The 18095-nt window shown below is 40.0% G+C and overlaps 1 protein-coding gene across 1 annotated transcript in view; it reads left to right on the top strand.

The window, feature by feature from the left end:
• The first annotated feature begins 841 nt into the window (after window positions 1-841).
• Window positions 842-18095, top strand: part of LOC135215076 (ubiquinone biosynthesis monooxygenase COQ6, mitochondrial-like) — an 85871-nt gene continuing 68617 nt past the window's right edge. The window contains 4 exon segments of the mRNA XM_064249558.1: window positions 842-1077; window positions 7046-7236; window positions 8071-8199; window positions 10610-10714. Coding sequence (XP_064105628.1) covers window positions 888-1077; window positions 7046-7236; window positions 8071-8199; window positions 10610-10714 — 615 coding nt within the window. The 5' untranslated portion in view covers window positions 842-887.

The following is an 18095-nucleotide window of genomic DNA, read 5'->3' as shown; positions in this document are numbered from 1 at the left end:
TTATCCCCTAACAGAAAACTGGGAGAATATATAAGGATAGCCCTTAAAATTAAGAATGTTCTTAACCTGAAAAGCGATGGATGTCAAAGCTAAGTAACACGGCTCTGCCTCACTTATAAAGAAGAAATGAAAGGGAGTTTGGGTAAAAGTAAATAAAGCTTTGCACCTCATAGTGTAGTGTGCCCGCAACTGTGTTTGTGGAGTGAGCGCCTAGGAACCAGGAACCAGGAACCAGGAACTGAACCAGAGAAATTATCCTGTCTATGGGTAGCATTGTTTATACACATATTTTGGTTTTAGGATAACATTTTTGTTGTTATTTACATTTTTTCGCATATTCTATAGTTTTTTGTAATCACTCGCGTGTTTTACAAGGTCCTAGTATATCATAAAATTTTTAATTCTTAATCACCAACACATATTTTTGTCAGTTTATCGGTAATTACATGGATATCACATAACTACTGCACTGGGTTTTGATACGCTAAAATATTTCAGTCGTCATTAACATTATAAATTCCATAAATATTATGATATGAGTACTTTTATTCCTTTCTATTTCCTGTTCTTGTTTTATTTATCTGGATGTAAAAAAACGGTTTGTGTTGCATCCGCCTTCTCATACAGAAAGAATAAATTTGAATGGTACCCCATCTTACAATTTGTTTCTATGGATAAAGAATTTAGTCAAATTTACATGACGAAATATTTTGCTATAAAATCTTTTCTATATAAAGTTTCAATGTAGTTTACAATGATTATCTTAGAAACATTATTAATATATGTTTGTATATGTCAACAGATCTCATTGTGGTAGGTAGAACACAGAAATTATTTAACATTGTAAACAAAGTCGGCTCGACGGTCAGGGTCTCCCTACAAGAATAATGGTTATGCTATGTTACAGATTTGCTCGGCATATTAGAAGATCATCCACATGGCTACACAAAGGACGGCCACTGTCGCAGTATATAAGAGATTTTTCGTCCAGTGACACTCAAGGACAAAGTGATAACCACTATGACATTGTCATATCTGGAGGAGGAATGGTTGGATTTGCCATGGCCTGCTGCCTGGGTAAGTAGCTACCTATACCTAGATTGCCCTTGGAAGCGGGAAGTTCTCCCGGAATTCATACGGGGGAAACGGCGTGTTGCCTGTGATTTGAAAATAAATTTGAAACCAAATTTCGGTCAGATACGAGAAAATGGGGATCCTTTGCTTTTACAGGTAGCTTTACAGCACCATTTGTCACACATGACTAGGGTAAATGACCGGGCCCCAAACATTCGATCGCTGAAAAATCACCTTTTCACTCGATATTTAATTGGTGAAACAACAAGGAAATTAAACAGTACTATCTATCTAAGTAATGATGGCATGCCTGTTTTTACCTTGGAAATTTACTATTTTTCCTACAGTTTTACTAGTAGTGCATTTGATGAAGAAGCAGTAGGAAGGTATCTTATGGGGTACTTTGGGAATTCGAAGCTTTTGCTTGGGGAGAACAAATGTAAAAAAAGTGGCCATGTTTGTGTTCTGGTGGGCCGAGGGATACACAAACCCCCAGGGAGCCATAGGGTAAAACATCACAGCAGGCCAAACAGGCCACCTAAATTCAACGCTTGCCACCCTCCGAAAAGTACATTATAACGCGTCCTGACACCGGAGATGGGCAATCAGTCGCGACTTGTTGTTGGTGAGAAACGGAGCTAAAGACCTCTACTCTCCTTTCGAAGTAAGTATTTTCTCCAAGTTAGAAATTAAGGCCAAATTTTAAGATTTAAACAGAGGGTAGTGAAAAGGGTGGCTACGGCAGTGGAAATCTCACCAAAACGCTTAGAAATTTTTACTTACAACTAAAAATTGTTTAAAGAAGATTGACGCCATCTTGATGTTTACGGAGTCGCTTGTGTCAACAAACTTCCCATTTCCTGTGCTAAATCTGCACACCACTTGTACCCATAGACGCTGGGGCACTTTCATCACAACAATCGTAAACCAACCTCTTACCAGCACTTATTCAAGGGGACTACGGCATTCTTTGTGGCGTTTTGCGCTCTTCAATTGTTTATCAGTGTTGTCAATTGGTATGTGTTTACCCTCCAAACTAGGTATAAGACTTACACAAAACCGGGGAAATAAGTGAAATTAGCGTATCTATTTGTATTATATTATACGTACTATTACAGCAATTTTATCATTACTGCATTACTATGACAACTAGAATTCATCGAAACAGTTTGTAAATGCATCGGCGTAATGTGTGACGCCTCCACTAGATTGGCAACGATGAGTCATTTTTTCCTCACGCGTCTGCTCGTAGATCCATCCGAACATTTGTAATTTTTGGGGGTTAATTTGGTTGCAAAAAGGGGATAATAGACATGAATTAAATAACATTTTGAAGTAAAGTTAAACTAAATATTGAGTAAAGTAAACAATTAAGGGAATAAAGCTTTGCATCTCATAATCAGTGTTGTCGTCTGCTGCTCGTAACTGTGTTTGCGGAGTGAGTGCTGGTTCAAGTGCACTGTGGAGTGAATTAAGACCAAAATGTGTATAATTACAATCAAATAAGCACTGTGGAGTTTCAGTTGTGATGGCAGTAAGGATAAAAACCCACCATTACAAGGTAAGAATGAATTCAGTTCCACCATACCGATTACAAGGTCATACTTTTCACTAATATAGGCAACAAAATGTTGTTTTATTGTGCTGATTACAACTGCAATCTTGAGTAAGATCAATAAACGTTACATATACGCTAACATTGTTCAAATGAGTGCTGGGAAGGCTGGGGAAAGATGGTGGCCGTCACTGATGAGAACCTTCCATGCAAAACGTAGCCGCCATATTGGATTTCAAAACTGCCTTGAAAACATATTTTACGAAGAGCTCACATGCTTATTTTAGTTCGTATGGGGCTTTCATATATCACATTATGTTGACGAAACTTCAGTCTTTTAAATGGTATGCTTAGAGTTGCAATTGTATTCTTGTTTCACCAATTAAATATCGAGTGAATAAGACCCGTCCACCATGATGAGGGTTGGCCTGCCGTGGTGTTCTACCCTATGTTCCACGGAAGTGAGCGGCTGAGGGGAGGTGGGGCACTCGGGGTAGTGGGTGTAGGAGGTACGAGTTGGTAAAGAGGGGGTGGGATTGGTTATTAGGTAGTAGAGATTGCTGGCCGCAAATAACAGTTGATCACTAAAAACTAGTACGTCTAAAATCAAAAAGCATTAAAACTGTAGAAAAATCAATTAACAAGGTAGAAGCAGGCACTGTGGAGTTTTAGTTGTGATGGCAGTAAGGATAAAAACCACCGATTACAAGGTAAGAATGAATTCAGTTCCAACCATAACCCCGGGAATAACAAGTTTCATACTTTCACTAATATAGGCAACAAAATGTTGTTTTATTGTGCTGATTACAACTGCAATCTTGAGTAAGATCAATAAACGTTACATATAACAGCTAACATTGTTCAAATGAGTGCTGGGAAGGCCTGGGAAAGATGGTGGCCGTCACTGATGAGAACCTTCCATGCAAAACGTAGCCGCCATATTGGATTTCAAAACTGCCTTGAAAACATATTTTACGAAGAGCTCACATGCTTATTTTAGTTCGTATGGGGCTTTCATATATCACATTATGTTGACGAAACTTCAGTCTTTTAAATGGTATGCTTAGAGTTGCAATTGTATTCTTGTTTCACCAATTAAATATCGAGTGAATAAGACCCGTCCACCATGATGAGGGTTGGCCTGCCGTGGTGTTCTACCCTATGTTCCACGGAAGTGAGCGGCTGAGGGGAGGTGGGGCACTCGGGGTAGTGGGTGTAGGAGGTACGAGTTGGTAAAGAGGGGGATTGGTTATTAGGTAGTAGAGATTGCTGGCCGCAAATAACAGTTGATCACTAAAAACTAGTACGTCTAAATCAAAAGCATTAAAACTGTAGAAAAATCAATTAACAAGGTAAAAGCAGGCATGAAGACATCACTTAGCCACAAAAAGCTTAAAAAAAAAAAAAGCAACTTCCCATAACTTTTGCCCAAGGTAACACTTTATCATAAACTAAATACACATTTACAAAACACAAAATTTGATGATGCTACCTCAAAAAAAATGATAAAACTGTAATCATCAAGAATAAGGTTTGAGCAATGACTGTAAATCTCAAATGCACTTACCTTAAACAGTGAACGAAAGAGTCTTCATTTCATTGGCCCACAATGAGGATGCAGACACCCAGTGTTCTCAATGAACAATCCATAATGACAGCATAATGGAAATAATTTTATGTAATTATTACAATAATATAAACTGAAATAATGTTAATTAACAGACCTGTTATCACATTGAACGGGGAAAATGCTGCTACTCAACGAATGAAAAGACCGTGACATTTAACGCTGATAAGCGAAAAACCACCGTTAACCAAAACTTGGGGATTTATGGCACTTATGGCGCCAAGGTTTGGATAATGGCATTGATAACCTGTTAGTGGCGCCTCTGTTAAGTATGTGATGACGCCATAACTCAATTATCAGCGCCGTAACTTGGCCCATTATGGCGCCATAAAACGAGATCACCATTAACCGAGTCTGCCGATAACCGGGGGCTGCTATACTGCCTTGCCCCTGTTTAGTAGTAGACCCTTAGGGGTTAATGTTAAAATATAAATAAAAGATGGCAAATATCATAAAACATACAAGCCATCAACATCAACAAAATCAAAAGGTGGTAAATTTTCTGGTCGGCAACTCATAGAAACCAGGCCATGGTAGTACGTAGTCTTCAGTTTTGCTAACTTAAGCGAAAGGTAGTGAATATTCCGGTCAGCAACTGTCAGGAGCTAGGCTGTGGTGGTAGTCTTCAGTTTTACTTAATCCTATTGGGGGTTTGTATCATCATTTCCTCTGGTAGTGTACTTTAAACATTACGTAAGGGTGGTTACAGCATCACTTTAGCTCCTAATTCAACCCACTTTAGCCTTTTATTTTAATGCCTTTCCCTATTCCTGTCTTCCATGTTGCTGTCCAACTGGCCTATTACTTGCTAGTGCAACTTCTAGGTTTTCCCAGTTTCACATCTAAATCCTTGTTCTTTACCTTTTTTTTTTATTTCTTTATCATACTGTCCAACTATTCCAACTGCCTTTTTTCACTATCTTGCGTGCTGAATGCCTAACATTGACTCAGTGCTTTGCTTATTAGCCTAAATTTCATAATTCAGTTTAGTGTAACCATCCTGACTACCATATTGAAGTTTCATCTGAGACAGATGGTCTTAGTCTGCTGCCTTTACTGATTTCATGAATAAGTAGTTTCCAAAATGCTCTTTAAAATAATAAAAGATGGTTAATTTTCATCAAACTAATTTTGCTGTGAAATGGAATGAAATGTTGCCTATGCGTAAATGGGGATGGTTGCAGAATTATGTCGTAGTAAGTGATAATGATAAGTTAGGCAGTATTAGCTCTGTTGGGTACTGTAATTAGGCTTCATAAATTTGCAGTTCCCAGTTTAGCTTTCCAACGTCTTGCAGCCTCTCTCTTGTCTTCTTAGCATCTTCTTTTCACAAATCTATTGATATGCAGTCCATCGCCTGACCAGTTGAAAGTCCTTTGTGTCAAGTGAATTATTGGCCATAAACTCATTCTTTTAAGTTGCTTATGGAAAGGAAAGGTCTTGCATGTGGATCCTCTTCAACTAATTTAAGAACAGTTTTTGAAACCCCCTTAGGCAGTCCCCGGTTAATGACAGGGTTCTGTTCCTGGCCGAGCAGCGATAACCAAAAATCATTGTTAAACGGAACATCACATTAATTATGGTAGTAAACAGTGTTTATGATGCCATAATCGCTGATCAACACTGATAAACCACTTACTGGTGCCGAAAATTGCTTACAGATGATGATAAACTGCCTACTGATACCAAAAATCTGGGTAACGACACTGTAAGCCAAGTATTGTAAAACCAAAATGCTGTTAACTGATGCTGCTGATAAGTGGGGACTGCCTCTACTTTTATAGAGATTTCACTTTTCCCCGCAGTATACACTGTATAGTAATGCATCTTCATTCACTAGCCCAGACTGCGTGCACTATTTAGTCTTGAAAGGAGATTCAACTCCATCTTCAAAAAATGTAAGTGATTAAGCAGTAAAGAAACTAGGGAAAGTACAGTACTGTTCTGATAACCTGCATGGGCAGTCATCAAGCAGATTGTTATGATTTTGATGTTGTTGAAGCATGCATGAGGTCTATCCTGTTCTACATTAGGTAAGCGGTATGTAAAATATAAAAAGAGAAAGTTTTTGTAACATAGTACAATACAGTCCTAGATGAGAAAAAGAAAGTTTTTATAACATATTACAAAACATAACCAGTACATGACAGTTCCTATTTTAGTATATAGTATTGTAGTACATGTATTGTGATAAAATGATTCAGTCTCATGTGAAACATTATTCGTGTTAAAGTCCGGTACAGATTGTTATAGGTACGTATATGTTAAATATTACATTTTACTGGACTGTAATATTGTTTAAAATGTTGTAGTTTGTGGATTACACATAAGTATGCTCTTAGTAGAGTTGAATGTGATAGGTATAGCAAAGCCAAAGACCAGTGAGAGAGAATTCTTAAATTCCCATAAAGTTTATAGATTAAGGGGAGATCCTGTGTTACATATATGATAATGCTTACTAGCCCTTCTTATGGGTTATAGTGGACTGCTTGAAATGACGGATTGTTGTGGAAATAAGTGTCCATTGCATCAAATGACTGGTACATCTATAGCTTGTGTATAGCATTTCATATTTGGTTTGCTAATGTTATTGTATTAAAGTGGTGAAATGCATCTAAAAAATCCCAACATTTTTATGTTACCGTAGTTCCAGAAGATACTGGAAATATTATCATTGTTTGTACAACGCATTTTGTGCTGAGTTTCTGTTGTAGCAGTGTATTATTTTAACATACTTGTTTGTCTTTGTATAAATGCTTTATACAGTAATTGTACATAATGATTTTCAGGCCAGAGCAGTCGATTAAGTGATAGAAAGATACTGTTATTGGAGGGTGCTCCAAAGAAAGATTGGCATATACCAGAAGAATTTGGTAATAGAGTATGTGCACTGAACAGGAATACACAAGACCTATTTACAAAACTTGGTGTCTGGGATGCTATGACCAGTATGAGAGTTCAAGCCATCAGGCGAATGCAGGTATGTATGTATATGTATATTTACTATATGTATAAACAAAGCAATGTTACTATAGTTGATAAAGGAGCTATTAATGATAAAGTGGAATCTAGAGCCATTATTTTGATTAATGAAAGGTGTTTCTATGCATAGGTTGGATCAAACTATTGTAGTACATACTATGTAATCTTTTTCATTAATTTAGTTCCATTGCAATAGTTATAGCATTTTTCTTCCTCATACTTTCAGTTGTTAAATTGAGAATAATTTGGACTTAGCTGTACCCACTTTTTAACCTTTTACTTTACATCCATGCTGCTTCCTTTCTTCAATCTTTGGGTCCAACCATTCCAACTCCATCTTTTCACTGCCATCAGCACTGAATGGCTGAAAGTCCCCAATGCTTGGCTTTATTATATAAATCAGCTACTAAGAAACCAACAAGCTCTGGGCACAGATGAAATGTTAACTGATGGCTAATATTTTATTTTAAGGGGAACTTAATTATTTTGTTTCACTTACAAGGTGGGTACCAGAGCACCTTTATTCTTTTTGTAAGTTCTTCAATGTTCTTGGCAAAGTTTCATTTTTATGTCAGTTTTTGTAAACTGGTCCTCCAAAAATTGGGGATATTTCCCTGGTGTTCTGGTTGAGTTATTACCATCAAGAGGGTAATATATTGTTTAAGAGCGTACTTTATGTGTATAGCTCATGTATCACAGGTTTTTTATGATGCAATTTTGCTGTATCAGATGTATAATGTTTGCTTTTATCATAGATCCTAACATCCTGTTAGTTATATTGTAGAACTGGAGTTCAGTACATTATGATTAATTACAGTTATTTTTAATCAAGGTATGGGAGGCATGCTCAGAAGCAATGATATGCTTTGAAGAGAACCCTGAAGAAGGATGCTTGGCTCACATTGTAGAAAATGATGTCATATTGGAAGCCATCAAGTCTAAAATACCTGATCAAGTTAAGGTAAGTTGGAGATGTTCACATTACAGCATGCATTATTTTATTATGTGAAGATCTTGATGGATTTAAATAATAATAGGGTGGTGTGTGCTTACAAACTGTTGGTATTTATAACACCTTCATTAATGTAGTTAGTATGTACCTTGTTTTTTCCTTTGTACAATATTCAAAAGCATTCACTTCAAGCAAAATTTTATTTTTCACTTGTGAATTCTTACTGACCTCAGAGACCAGACCATTTACAGCATTTTTATATGTATTAGTTCTTGATATAATTAGTACATGAGCCCACTCCTGACATAACTTCTCTCTAGAGTAGGAGCTTGCCCTCTTGTTGATCTTTCTTTTCTCTGTTTGACTGTATTATTTTTCAGTTTTCTCATTTTTTTATGTCAGGGTGGCTTATGAAAGTTGTCTCCTATGATCGAGAGTGAAAACCACAATGCTCATGATTGTCAAATGAAGGCCCAGGAGAGAGTCTGGAGACTGAGCTGAAATCACTCTGGACATTTCCTTACCCATAAAACCATCAAGGACTCTATCATGAGAAATGTCTGTCACTGGAAATAAACCTTCATGGATAAAAGATCATCCCGAACTCTTCCTTTGGGTCTCTTGTCTGCTAGGATTATTTCCATGCTATTTTTTTCCAGTGTTTAGGCCTCAATGCGTCAGAGAACGAATGAAAGAAAATTAGAAAATGGGGGGATAAGTCCTAGGTTTACTCTGATATGTAGACAGTTACTATTGTCCAGAATTAGGGCATTTACCAGACTGATTTTATTTCAGAGAAATTGCTATCAGTCACTAGCTAGAGACTGATAGCCCTGGTCAAGATGAAGAATGGGAAAATTCCAGGAGCATTTTCAGAATTCTAAAAGCTACCAGAGAAACAGTTGTAGAGGTGTCAGGAATGTATTAGGTAACAAAAAAAGATAGAGATGGTACCAGATGATTAAGAAAAAGTTTCACAGCTATAATATTAGAAATGAAAAGTAAAGGGCAGAGGCAATCAAATTGCTGGAATATGTTATAAAATTATTGGGTAAGGTGGTGAAGGAAAGGTTGTGAAAAAACTGTTAAAATCAACAGGTAGATTTGGTTTCTTGCAAGGAAAATCAGTAACCAGGTAATTTTTATACTGAGGCAACTGCAGAGGAGCAGTACCATACAAAAAGAAAGAGGTTGTATCATATGTTTATGGATCTTCAAAAGACATTTGATAAGAGAACCACTACAATTGCCTGTTATTTCTCTCAAATGAACAAATCGCAGAAAGACTACACTGCTCACCGGAGGCTTTGGAAACTTGAATTTTCAAGTTTTCAAGTCCCCAATTGGCTTCTTCCATATGAGTAGGGTTCATCTTGTGAATGTAACTAATAATAATAATAAGGTTTAAGACGATTGTTGATGTCCATCAAAGAGCCACACAATCATTTCTGTGGTTTGTCATAATAATGGACGAATCTACAGAGGCATTATGATCTGATGTCAATTTGAGAATTATCCCTGTTGGTGGTTACCACTTATAGTGTGTATTGTTGGCACCAAGTAGATGTACCAAAGGATCTTTGTCCCTGGCTTTGGCTGCATTGTTTTATTCCTTTTACTTTTTGCTTGTTCCTTTCATTCTTTTCCTAATATATACTTTTCAACTTTTTAATTCACCTGGCTCCAGTTGTCACCTCATTTAACAGCAAATCCTTTGACCATTCCCTTTGAGTCTAAAAATGGAATCATTGGTCTCATTAAACTAAAGTATACAATAATATTAAGAACTAGAAATGTAAGAAAGATGAAAGAGAGAACTGAAAATCTTTTTAATCAGTACCAAGATAATGGTGACAAGAAAGCAAAGCATGTGGAAAGCGAGGCTGTGGCGTGAAATATTAAAATACATTACTGCTGGTGATCCAGTTAAACAGAGGTTTTAACAAAATGCTGATATATTGGGAATGGCGTTTATTAGGCACAGCATCTTTTCTGGTGTACAGATGATTAGATTTTTTAATTGACTCTTTCTCTTAGAAATGTCTTAGTCGTATCCCATATGTATTTATTATACAATTCAATTTTAAGAATACCCCTCAGATTAGTTACACAGCAGCTTTGACATCTGCTGAATCCGATGACGGCAAGCAGGTGATGAAGATATCCTCCCTGGTGTTTTGTTTTGTAATTCCCATCATTAACTTATGGCAGCAAAGGGAAATATTTAGTTTTATAACTGTATTATGTTTTATGCTAGAAATATTGCATGGAAGTTTTTAAAATTATATTGAAATACTAGTCAGCACATCATGCACTGTAATGGGAATTTCATTTCTATTAAAAGGATGCAATATTTTCTACTGCTTCAAGTTTAGATTAAAATTTTGTTCTTAATACAGTGATAAAAAAATATTTCCAGGTGGAATATAGCTCCAAAGTTGAGGGCTACTCACTGCCAACTGATACTTCTGCAATGGTGGAAATTAATCTTGAAGGTGGACGCAGTATATCAGCAGATTTATTGGTAAGGAAAGTATGATATCTGTTAAATTGTTTTATTAATAAACATTACCTTAATATAATTTATCTAGCCCTAAATCCCCAAAAACTGCACCAAAATTTACCACATTGGCAACCCTGTTACCTCCTATTCTGTCCGCCAGTTTGGCAACACTGTCGTTGACAGATACGAAAACCTTCCCTCAAATCAGTTGTTTAACGAGCGCCCGTGGTTGTTTACATCACGGCCGCTCTTTATAAATTTCCTTAAACATTTTTGTGCCTTTAAAGCTTTCATTATTTGTTAAATGAAACTTTATATGAATAACCACTCACGCATTACATCACGAAATAGTGAATTAACTTTGATTTCTGTTGTGGTTCTTATCTTAAATTACGAACTTTTGCGCGACCCGGAACTACTGACCTGTCCAATTCTACAATGGATTACCAAGAAATTATGATGCTTCCTTCTGCCAGCAACATCAGGAACTGCCCGGTTTAGTGGGACAAGGATGAGTAGCAGGGAGTATGAACCCCATGACATTTTGTAAGTTCTTGTCGTGGACAGGTTTGTGACTTGACTTTCTCGTTGTGACGTAATGTAAGCCCTGGTCTGACGAGGATATGACTGCTTATATGAAACGCCAAACAATCTTGCAGCGTAAAAGATCGGTTAAGGAGAAAAAGAAATCGATTGCTAAAACTGTATCTAACGAATTCTTTGACTTGGGCGCTCATGATTCTGGCTCTTCGGTTTCGGTATCGTACGACTCCGATTCCGAATTAATTGATGCTTTGCCCCCTGTACAACGTAATTAGTGAAGTTAGTTCTGATGTAGATTCGAAGATTTTGGCAATGGAAACTACCTGGAAACAGAATTTTAAGAAAATTAACAGCTTAGTCTAGATAGAGATATTTCTGCTAAGTTTAACAATCTGTCAGAGAATTTTCAAGAAGCCTTTACTAGAATGTCTAACACACTTTTAGATTCATTTTCAGCTCCTCGTCAGGTACCTGTCGACAGCACCATGGGTAACGGTGCGACAGATACCCCGGCTTGTGAACCCCGTCGTGGCGAAGGCCTAGGGGGATCCGGTCCGGGCAGGTGCCTAACGAATCTTTACCCAACGTGTCCCCTGTTAGTCCCGTAACAGTGCCAAAGGGCGCTTATTTAGGAGAAGGGGGGAGGGATATTAGTGTCAGACCTAAGATAGCTAGTCGTCAGGATTTTACTTCAGGAGAAGTTTCTAAGTTAGGATCTGACGATGATGATGATGACGCGGATTCGTGTGATATTGATGTTTCCTCGAATGGATGTCATGATGTAGAATTCAAGAAACTTTTTTGATTTAATTTTTGTGTTTTCTTCCTCAGGTGCGAGGCCTAAAGAGCAGAAGCAGCCTCCGCCGTCGTTGTATTACAGAAGGGATTTTTCTTGACGGTCCTTCCCGGTCACGGGAATTTTTACGTTTTCCCTTTGCCCAGAGGTTCGCGAGAGTGAGGACGGACGTTGCCGCTAAACTTTCGAAGGTGATCGGGGAAGGGAAGAGGAAGCTCTTTCTTCTTCTCTACTACACCGGAGAGGAGTTTTACCAGGTGGCGGATGATTCTTCATTCTCTCGACCCCCCAACCCCCCAAGCCAAATCCTGATTTTGTCCGACTTTCAGTCAACCCTTGCCTTCTAAGGCTTCGGTCTCTGTCTCAATTGAAGATTTTATTGCTATGGAGGCTGTTATGAGCTCCTTACAAGAAGCTCAATCCTTCAATATGTGGGTCCTCGGAGGGCTTTTAATGTATATCAAGGACTCCGGGTTTGTTCCTCCTGATGCTCCTCTTTTTGAGAATTCTGCTCATCCATTTCAATCGCTTCTGTACATCAGAACGAGCTTGCTGCTTCAATGCAGGCCTTTCTTGTTTCTCTAAGGCGTAACCTGTATTTGTCGCAGTTACCCTCCTCTGTATCGGAGATTCAGAGAACCCGTCAGTTGTCCTCTTCTCCTTTTGGCGATTTCCTTTTCGATATTTCTGTGCTTTCTGAGGTTTTGAAGGAACATCAAGGTGATGCCTCTTCCCAAGCTCACTGGGCCTTATCAAGAGCTTTTTCCTCTGGTCTTCCTCCCGTTCCTTCAAGGAGTAAGCGTAAGTTTAGGACCAGATCTGTACCTTCTGCTCCAGCCCAACAACCTCCTTCTGGCTCTTTTTTTTCCAGAGTACATCTCAGGTTGCTGGTGCCTCTACTTCATCCTCTGGTGCTCACCCTTTGAAACGCGGGAGAGGTTCTTGGCGTGGCTCCAAGGGCAGAGAAAGAGCTCAACCTCCAGGAGGACCTTCTTCTTCTTCTTCTTCCTTGTCTCTGCGTAAGAATTTTCGGAAGTAGGAGTCATCACCTCGCCTGGAGACCGCAGTAGGAGCTTGTCTCTCCCGCCATTGGTCAGCTTGGCAGGGGAGAGCGGTGGATGCTTGGTGGTGGAGGTCCTGAAGGAGGTTACGAGATCCCTTTTGTTTCCAGACCTCCACTTTCCAATCGTCCTCTCGAGTTCAGCAGTTATTCCCCTCACTCAATCAGGGGTCAAGCCTTGGAGAAGGAGCTTTCGGCCCTCTTGGAGAAGGATGCCATAGAGCGAGCTCCTCCTTCTCCCGGGTTTTACTCTCGGATGTTTTGTAGTTCTAAAGGCCTCGGGTGCCTGGCGCCCCATCATAGATCTTTCTTTGGTTTTGAACAAGTTACAGTTCTAAAGTCCAAGTTCATGATGGAGACGGTTAACCGGTTCAAGACCCTTTGTTTCGGCCTCACCACTGCTCCACAGGTCTTTTCTCGGGTGATGGCTCCTGTTTCAGCTATTCTGCATCAGTTAAATGTAAGGATGCTTCGGTATCTGGACGATTGGCTAGTCCAGGCCGAATCTAGAGAAATGTCTCCGGTCGAGGGAGATAGTTCTGTCTCTTTGTGTCGAGTTGGGCATTCGTGTCAACTTCGACAAGTCCAATCTAATCCCTTGCCAGATCATGACTTATCTGGGGATTGTTTTGAATTCCCAGATTTTGAGGGCTTCTCCGCTCAGAAACGGATAGACAAGCTTCTGAGTCTGATCGAAGAATTTTTTGTCCTCCGTAACGCAGCCAGTTTCTCTTTGGAGGTCTCTCCTGGGCCATTTGTCATCCCTCATCCAACTGGTTTTCCCGGAGGTCGTCTCAGAATGAGGTCCCTTCAGTCGACACTTCGCCAGTCATGGGATTTCGTGTCCGAGGACACGATAGTCCCGCCTCTTCTCACAATGTCGGAAGGATCTCCGTTGGTGGATGCAAGTTCACCGCCTTAAGTCAGGGACATCTCTTCTTTCGGTTTCCTCCGGACCTAATGTTTTGGTCAGACGCCCTCGTGATCAAGGTTGGGGCGCACACCTGGCTCCGAAGCCGCTTCGTGGCCTTTGGTTAGAGAGGAGAGGAGCATGTCAATAAATTGGAGGGAACTGAGGGCAGTGTACCTAGGCCTTCGTTCATTTCAGGAACAACTGTTGGAGTCGGTTGTCGCGATCTTTGTCGACAACACCACAGCAGTCTCGTACTTGAGAAACCAAGGCGGCACACAGTCGGATCTTCTCACTCAAGAAGCCCGATCAATCCTGTGTTGGGCAGAAGACAGGGGGATTACGTTGGTCCCTCAGTTTATCCTGGGCCATCACACGTCTTAGCAGACGCCTTGTCGAGACCGAACGAAGTTCAAGGGTCGGAGTGGACACTTTGCCAGGAAGTCTTCGACAGCCTCAGGAAGAAATGGCCTGTCACAGTCGATCTGTTTGCACCCCACTGAATTTTCGGTGCCAGATATTCTTCGACCCTTACAGACTCCTCAGAGTGCCGGGACAGACTCTCTTTTGCAGGACTGGGAGGGACTTCAGCCTATGCTTTTCCTCCGTTCTCTCTGGTGAGGTCAGTCCTCAACAAAGTGAGGGCAACCAAGCGTCTGGATCTCACCTTGATCGCCCCCTTCTGGCCACAGAAGGAGTGGTTTCCCGACCTTCTGGAAGCACTGGTGGAACCCCCCATTCGCCTGCCAGAGAGACCAAGATCTTCTCAAAACAACCCATTTTCATCGGTTCCATCAGAGGCATCCACATGCTTCATCTTCATGCCTGGAGACTGTCAGGAGGTTTCTCCAAGCACGAAGGGTTCTCCTCCAGAGTGGCGCGACAGTTGGCTCTTGCCAGGCGGCAATCAACCAGAGTAAATTATCAGGCTAAATGGTCGGTTTACAGACGTTGGTGTAGTCTCAAGGACATTCAATTTCTAGACCTTCCTTACCGAAAGTAGCGGAGTTTTTAGTTCATTTACATCATGACAGGGCCCTGTCACCTTCGTGCATTAAGGGTTATAGGTCTATGCTTTCCTATGTTTTTAAGACAAGGCTTCCTGAGATCTCTTCATCTTATGTCATTAGAGATTTACTTCGATCTTTTTCCCTATCTCGACCCAGGCCGCAGTGTTCGCCTCCGACATGGGACGTTAACAAAGTCCTTCAAGCCTTAAGGTTCCCTCCGTTTGAGCCTCTGAATTCTGCCAAATTTAGGGACCTCTCTTCTAAGACACTCTTCCTTGTCTCACTGGCTACAGCCAAGAGGGTGGGTGAACTGCAAGCACTCTCTTTTCTGGTTGCCAGATCTGGACAAGACATGATTTTGTCATACCTTCCTGAATTTGTCGCCAAAGACTGAATCGTCTGATAATCCCATTCCCAGGTCTTTCGTACTGAAGTCGCTGGTCGACTTTGTTGGTAATTTAAATGAGGAATTAGTTCTTTGCCCTGTTAGGGCGCTCTCATGTTATTTACGCCGCACGAAGGACATTCAGGGTCGTCCCCGTCATCTGTTTTGTTTCACCCCGAAATGTCAAGAGACCTATTTCAAAGAATGGTGTATCCTTTTTTCTCAGAGATCTGATCGTTAAAACTGGTGGTTCAGCTGCTGGGGAAGACCAGACGCCGAGAGCACACAGTATTAGAGCAGTTGCTACATCAGTAGCTTTTATGAAGAACGTCTCAGTCGCCAAGGTGCTTGAGGCGGCGACTTGGCGTTCTAATTCTGTTTTTTTTGCCTCTTTTTACTTGAGGGATATTTCTCTAGTTCTAGGCGACCTTCGTTCTTTGGCCCGTTGGTGATGGCAGGACAGGTCGTCAGACAGGAGAATTAGGTAGTCTTCCTGTTTACGTTTGGTTGCTACCTGTATATTATTCATTAATTTTTGTTTTGTTGTATATATTTTTTGTTTTTGTATTATAACCCATGGCAGTTTTTGACGTAGTTATAATGGGAATTAGGCAGTTTGGTATTTAGGTGTTGTTGATGACAAGGACTGACTGCTTGGCAACTCCATGCTGCTTTCCATTAAGTCATTGTGAAATGGTTCCAGCCACTGGGTTGTCAGCACTGGCGACTACGCTTCTCCCAGAGTCGATGCTGACCTAGGACTAGCCACTGGTTCGCTTGTCCTGACGACTCCTGCTTCTTCCCCCTGTCCTGGACAGGAATTAGTCGATGGATCGTCTGCTGTCATCTGGTGACTCTCACCATCTACTTTTTGTCTCACCTGTCTTCTCAGAGTCAGACACTCGTGAGATCAAGCGACATTTAGTAGCCCTGAGTTTCTTGTTGACGAAGTCGGTTGCGTTGATACACCCCCGATGATCGTGTAACATGAGACCAGGTTGGACTGTCAGGCATTCGTCCTTCGGGACTGAATCGCCTTTTTGCTCCGCGCTCCTTTCTCTTGGCACCAGAAAGCTCGAGTTAGGAGTTGCTCATGAGCCGATTCGTTGCTGGCGACTTCGGGTGCGTTGATACACCCCAAAGGTTTTGCTTAGCTTTGAATCGCCCAGACAGTCCAGACACTCATCCTTTAGGGAAAGAATAGTGCTTGATAGTCTTCAGGGTGCAGCCTTGCTGTCCGCAATTCGTCTGACTGGTCACCTGGTCGGTCACCTGACTTTAGTACAGACGGACTGACTATGCACTTACTCCTTGTCCTGTGCTACCGCAGTTGGTGGCATTATGGTAGGAGACTTTGAGTTGTTAGTATCTCAGACCTTGGGTTGAGTTTTGACTGCCTATGATATATATTTCTTTGTTTGTTTTCTCCTATTCTGTCCGAAGGGGAAATTGTATTCAGATTCCCTCCTCCTTTTCAATGTGGTTAATCGGGCTAGATAAATTATATTAAGGTAATGTTTATTAATATGGAATTTTTATTCTAAAATTAATATTAATAATACTTACCTGTATAATTTATCTAGTCCCACCCATCCTACCCCACGATCTGCCTATCACAACTGATTTGAGGGAAGGTTTTCGTATCTGTCAACGACAAGTGTTGCCAACTGGCGGACAGAAATAGGAGGTAACAGGGTTGTTCCAATGTGGTAAATTTTGGTGCGGTTTTTGGGGATTTAGGGCTAGATAAATTATACAGGTAAGTATTATTAATATTAATTTTAGAATAAAAATTCAATTTTTAGTCATATTCAGCTTTGTATTCATGATCTGTGCTCACATTTTAAGCAAATCTTCTGACTACAGATGCAGACTTGAAATTTCATTAATATTTTCCATAATTTCCTTATATCCCTTATACTATCCTCATCATTAATAACCATTGAAAACTTGCTGTGGTGTTCATTTCATTGAATAATATGGATATAATTCTTGTTAACTCATTATAGTATCTCAGCGTAGGCAGTCCCATTATTGGCCATCCAGTTTTATGGGGCTTGTCTAGCTCCGAAATGCTCCAATTTCCAGTTATTGGCGCCGATAATAGAGTATTGGTGCCGATACATACCTAACAGAAGGGCCATTAACTGGTTATTGGCACCGATAAGCGCCGTCGGTTATCAGCGATTTTTGCTTATCAAGCCGGAACCCCCACCGATAACTGGGGAATGCCTGTCCTTGAAGTTTCAAGTACTGCCCCATTTAAAATAGAATCCTTATTAAAGTCGTTAATAAAAAATTTTGTAGCTATAGCTTGAAATACTAGGACTGCTTGCTTTTTGCTCTAGTACTCCATTTATATGACTTATGAGGTCACATTCTTGCAGGTTTCTAGATTTGGAAGTATATGCAGGGATGGTGATGATTTTAATTTCAGGGGCCAACTTTTTGTTTAAAGCTGATTGGTAAATCTCCAAGTAGGTTGCTTAACAGTTAAACTTGTAAATAAATTTTTATTTCAGAAGTCTTGTATCATCTGTGACTAATTGCAGTAAAAAGTTAGATTATTGTTGACTGCATTTTGTAATATCTAAAATTTGTTGTTATTCTCGTATTCTTATATACATAGTATATATATATATATATATATATATATATATATATATATATATATATATATATATATATATATATATAT

The sequence above is a fragment of the Macrobrachium nipponense genome, chromosome 19 (genome assembly GCF_015104395.2).
Source record: "Macrobrachium nipponense isolate FS-2020 chromosome 19, ASM1510439v2, whole genome shotgun sequence".
Taxonomy (NCBI): Eukaryota; Metazoa; Arthropoda; class Malacostraca; order Decapoda; family Palaemonidae; genus Macrobrachium; species Macrobrachium nipponense.
Note: the sequence above shows the minus strand (reverse complement) of the source record. Positions and strands in the feature narration are given on the sequence as shown.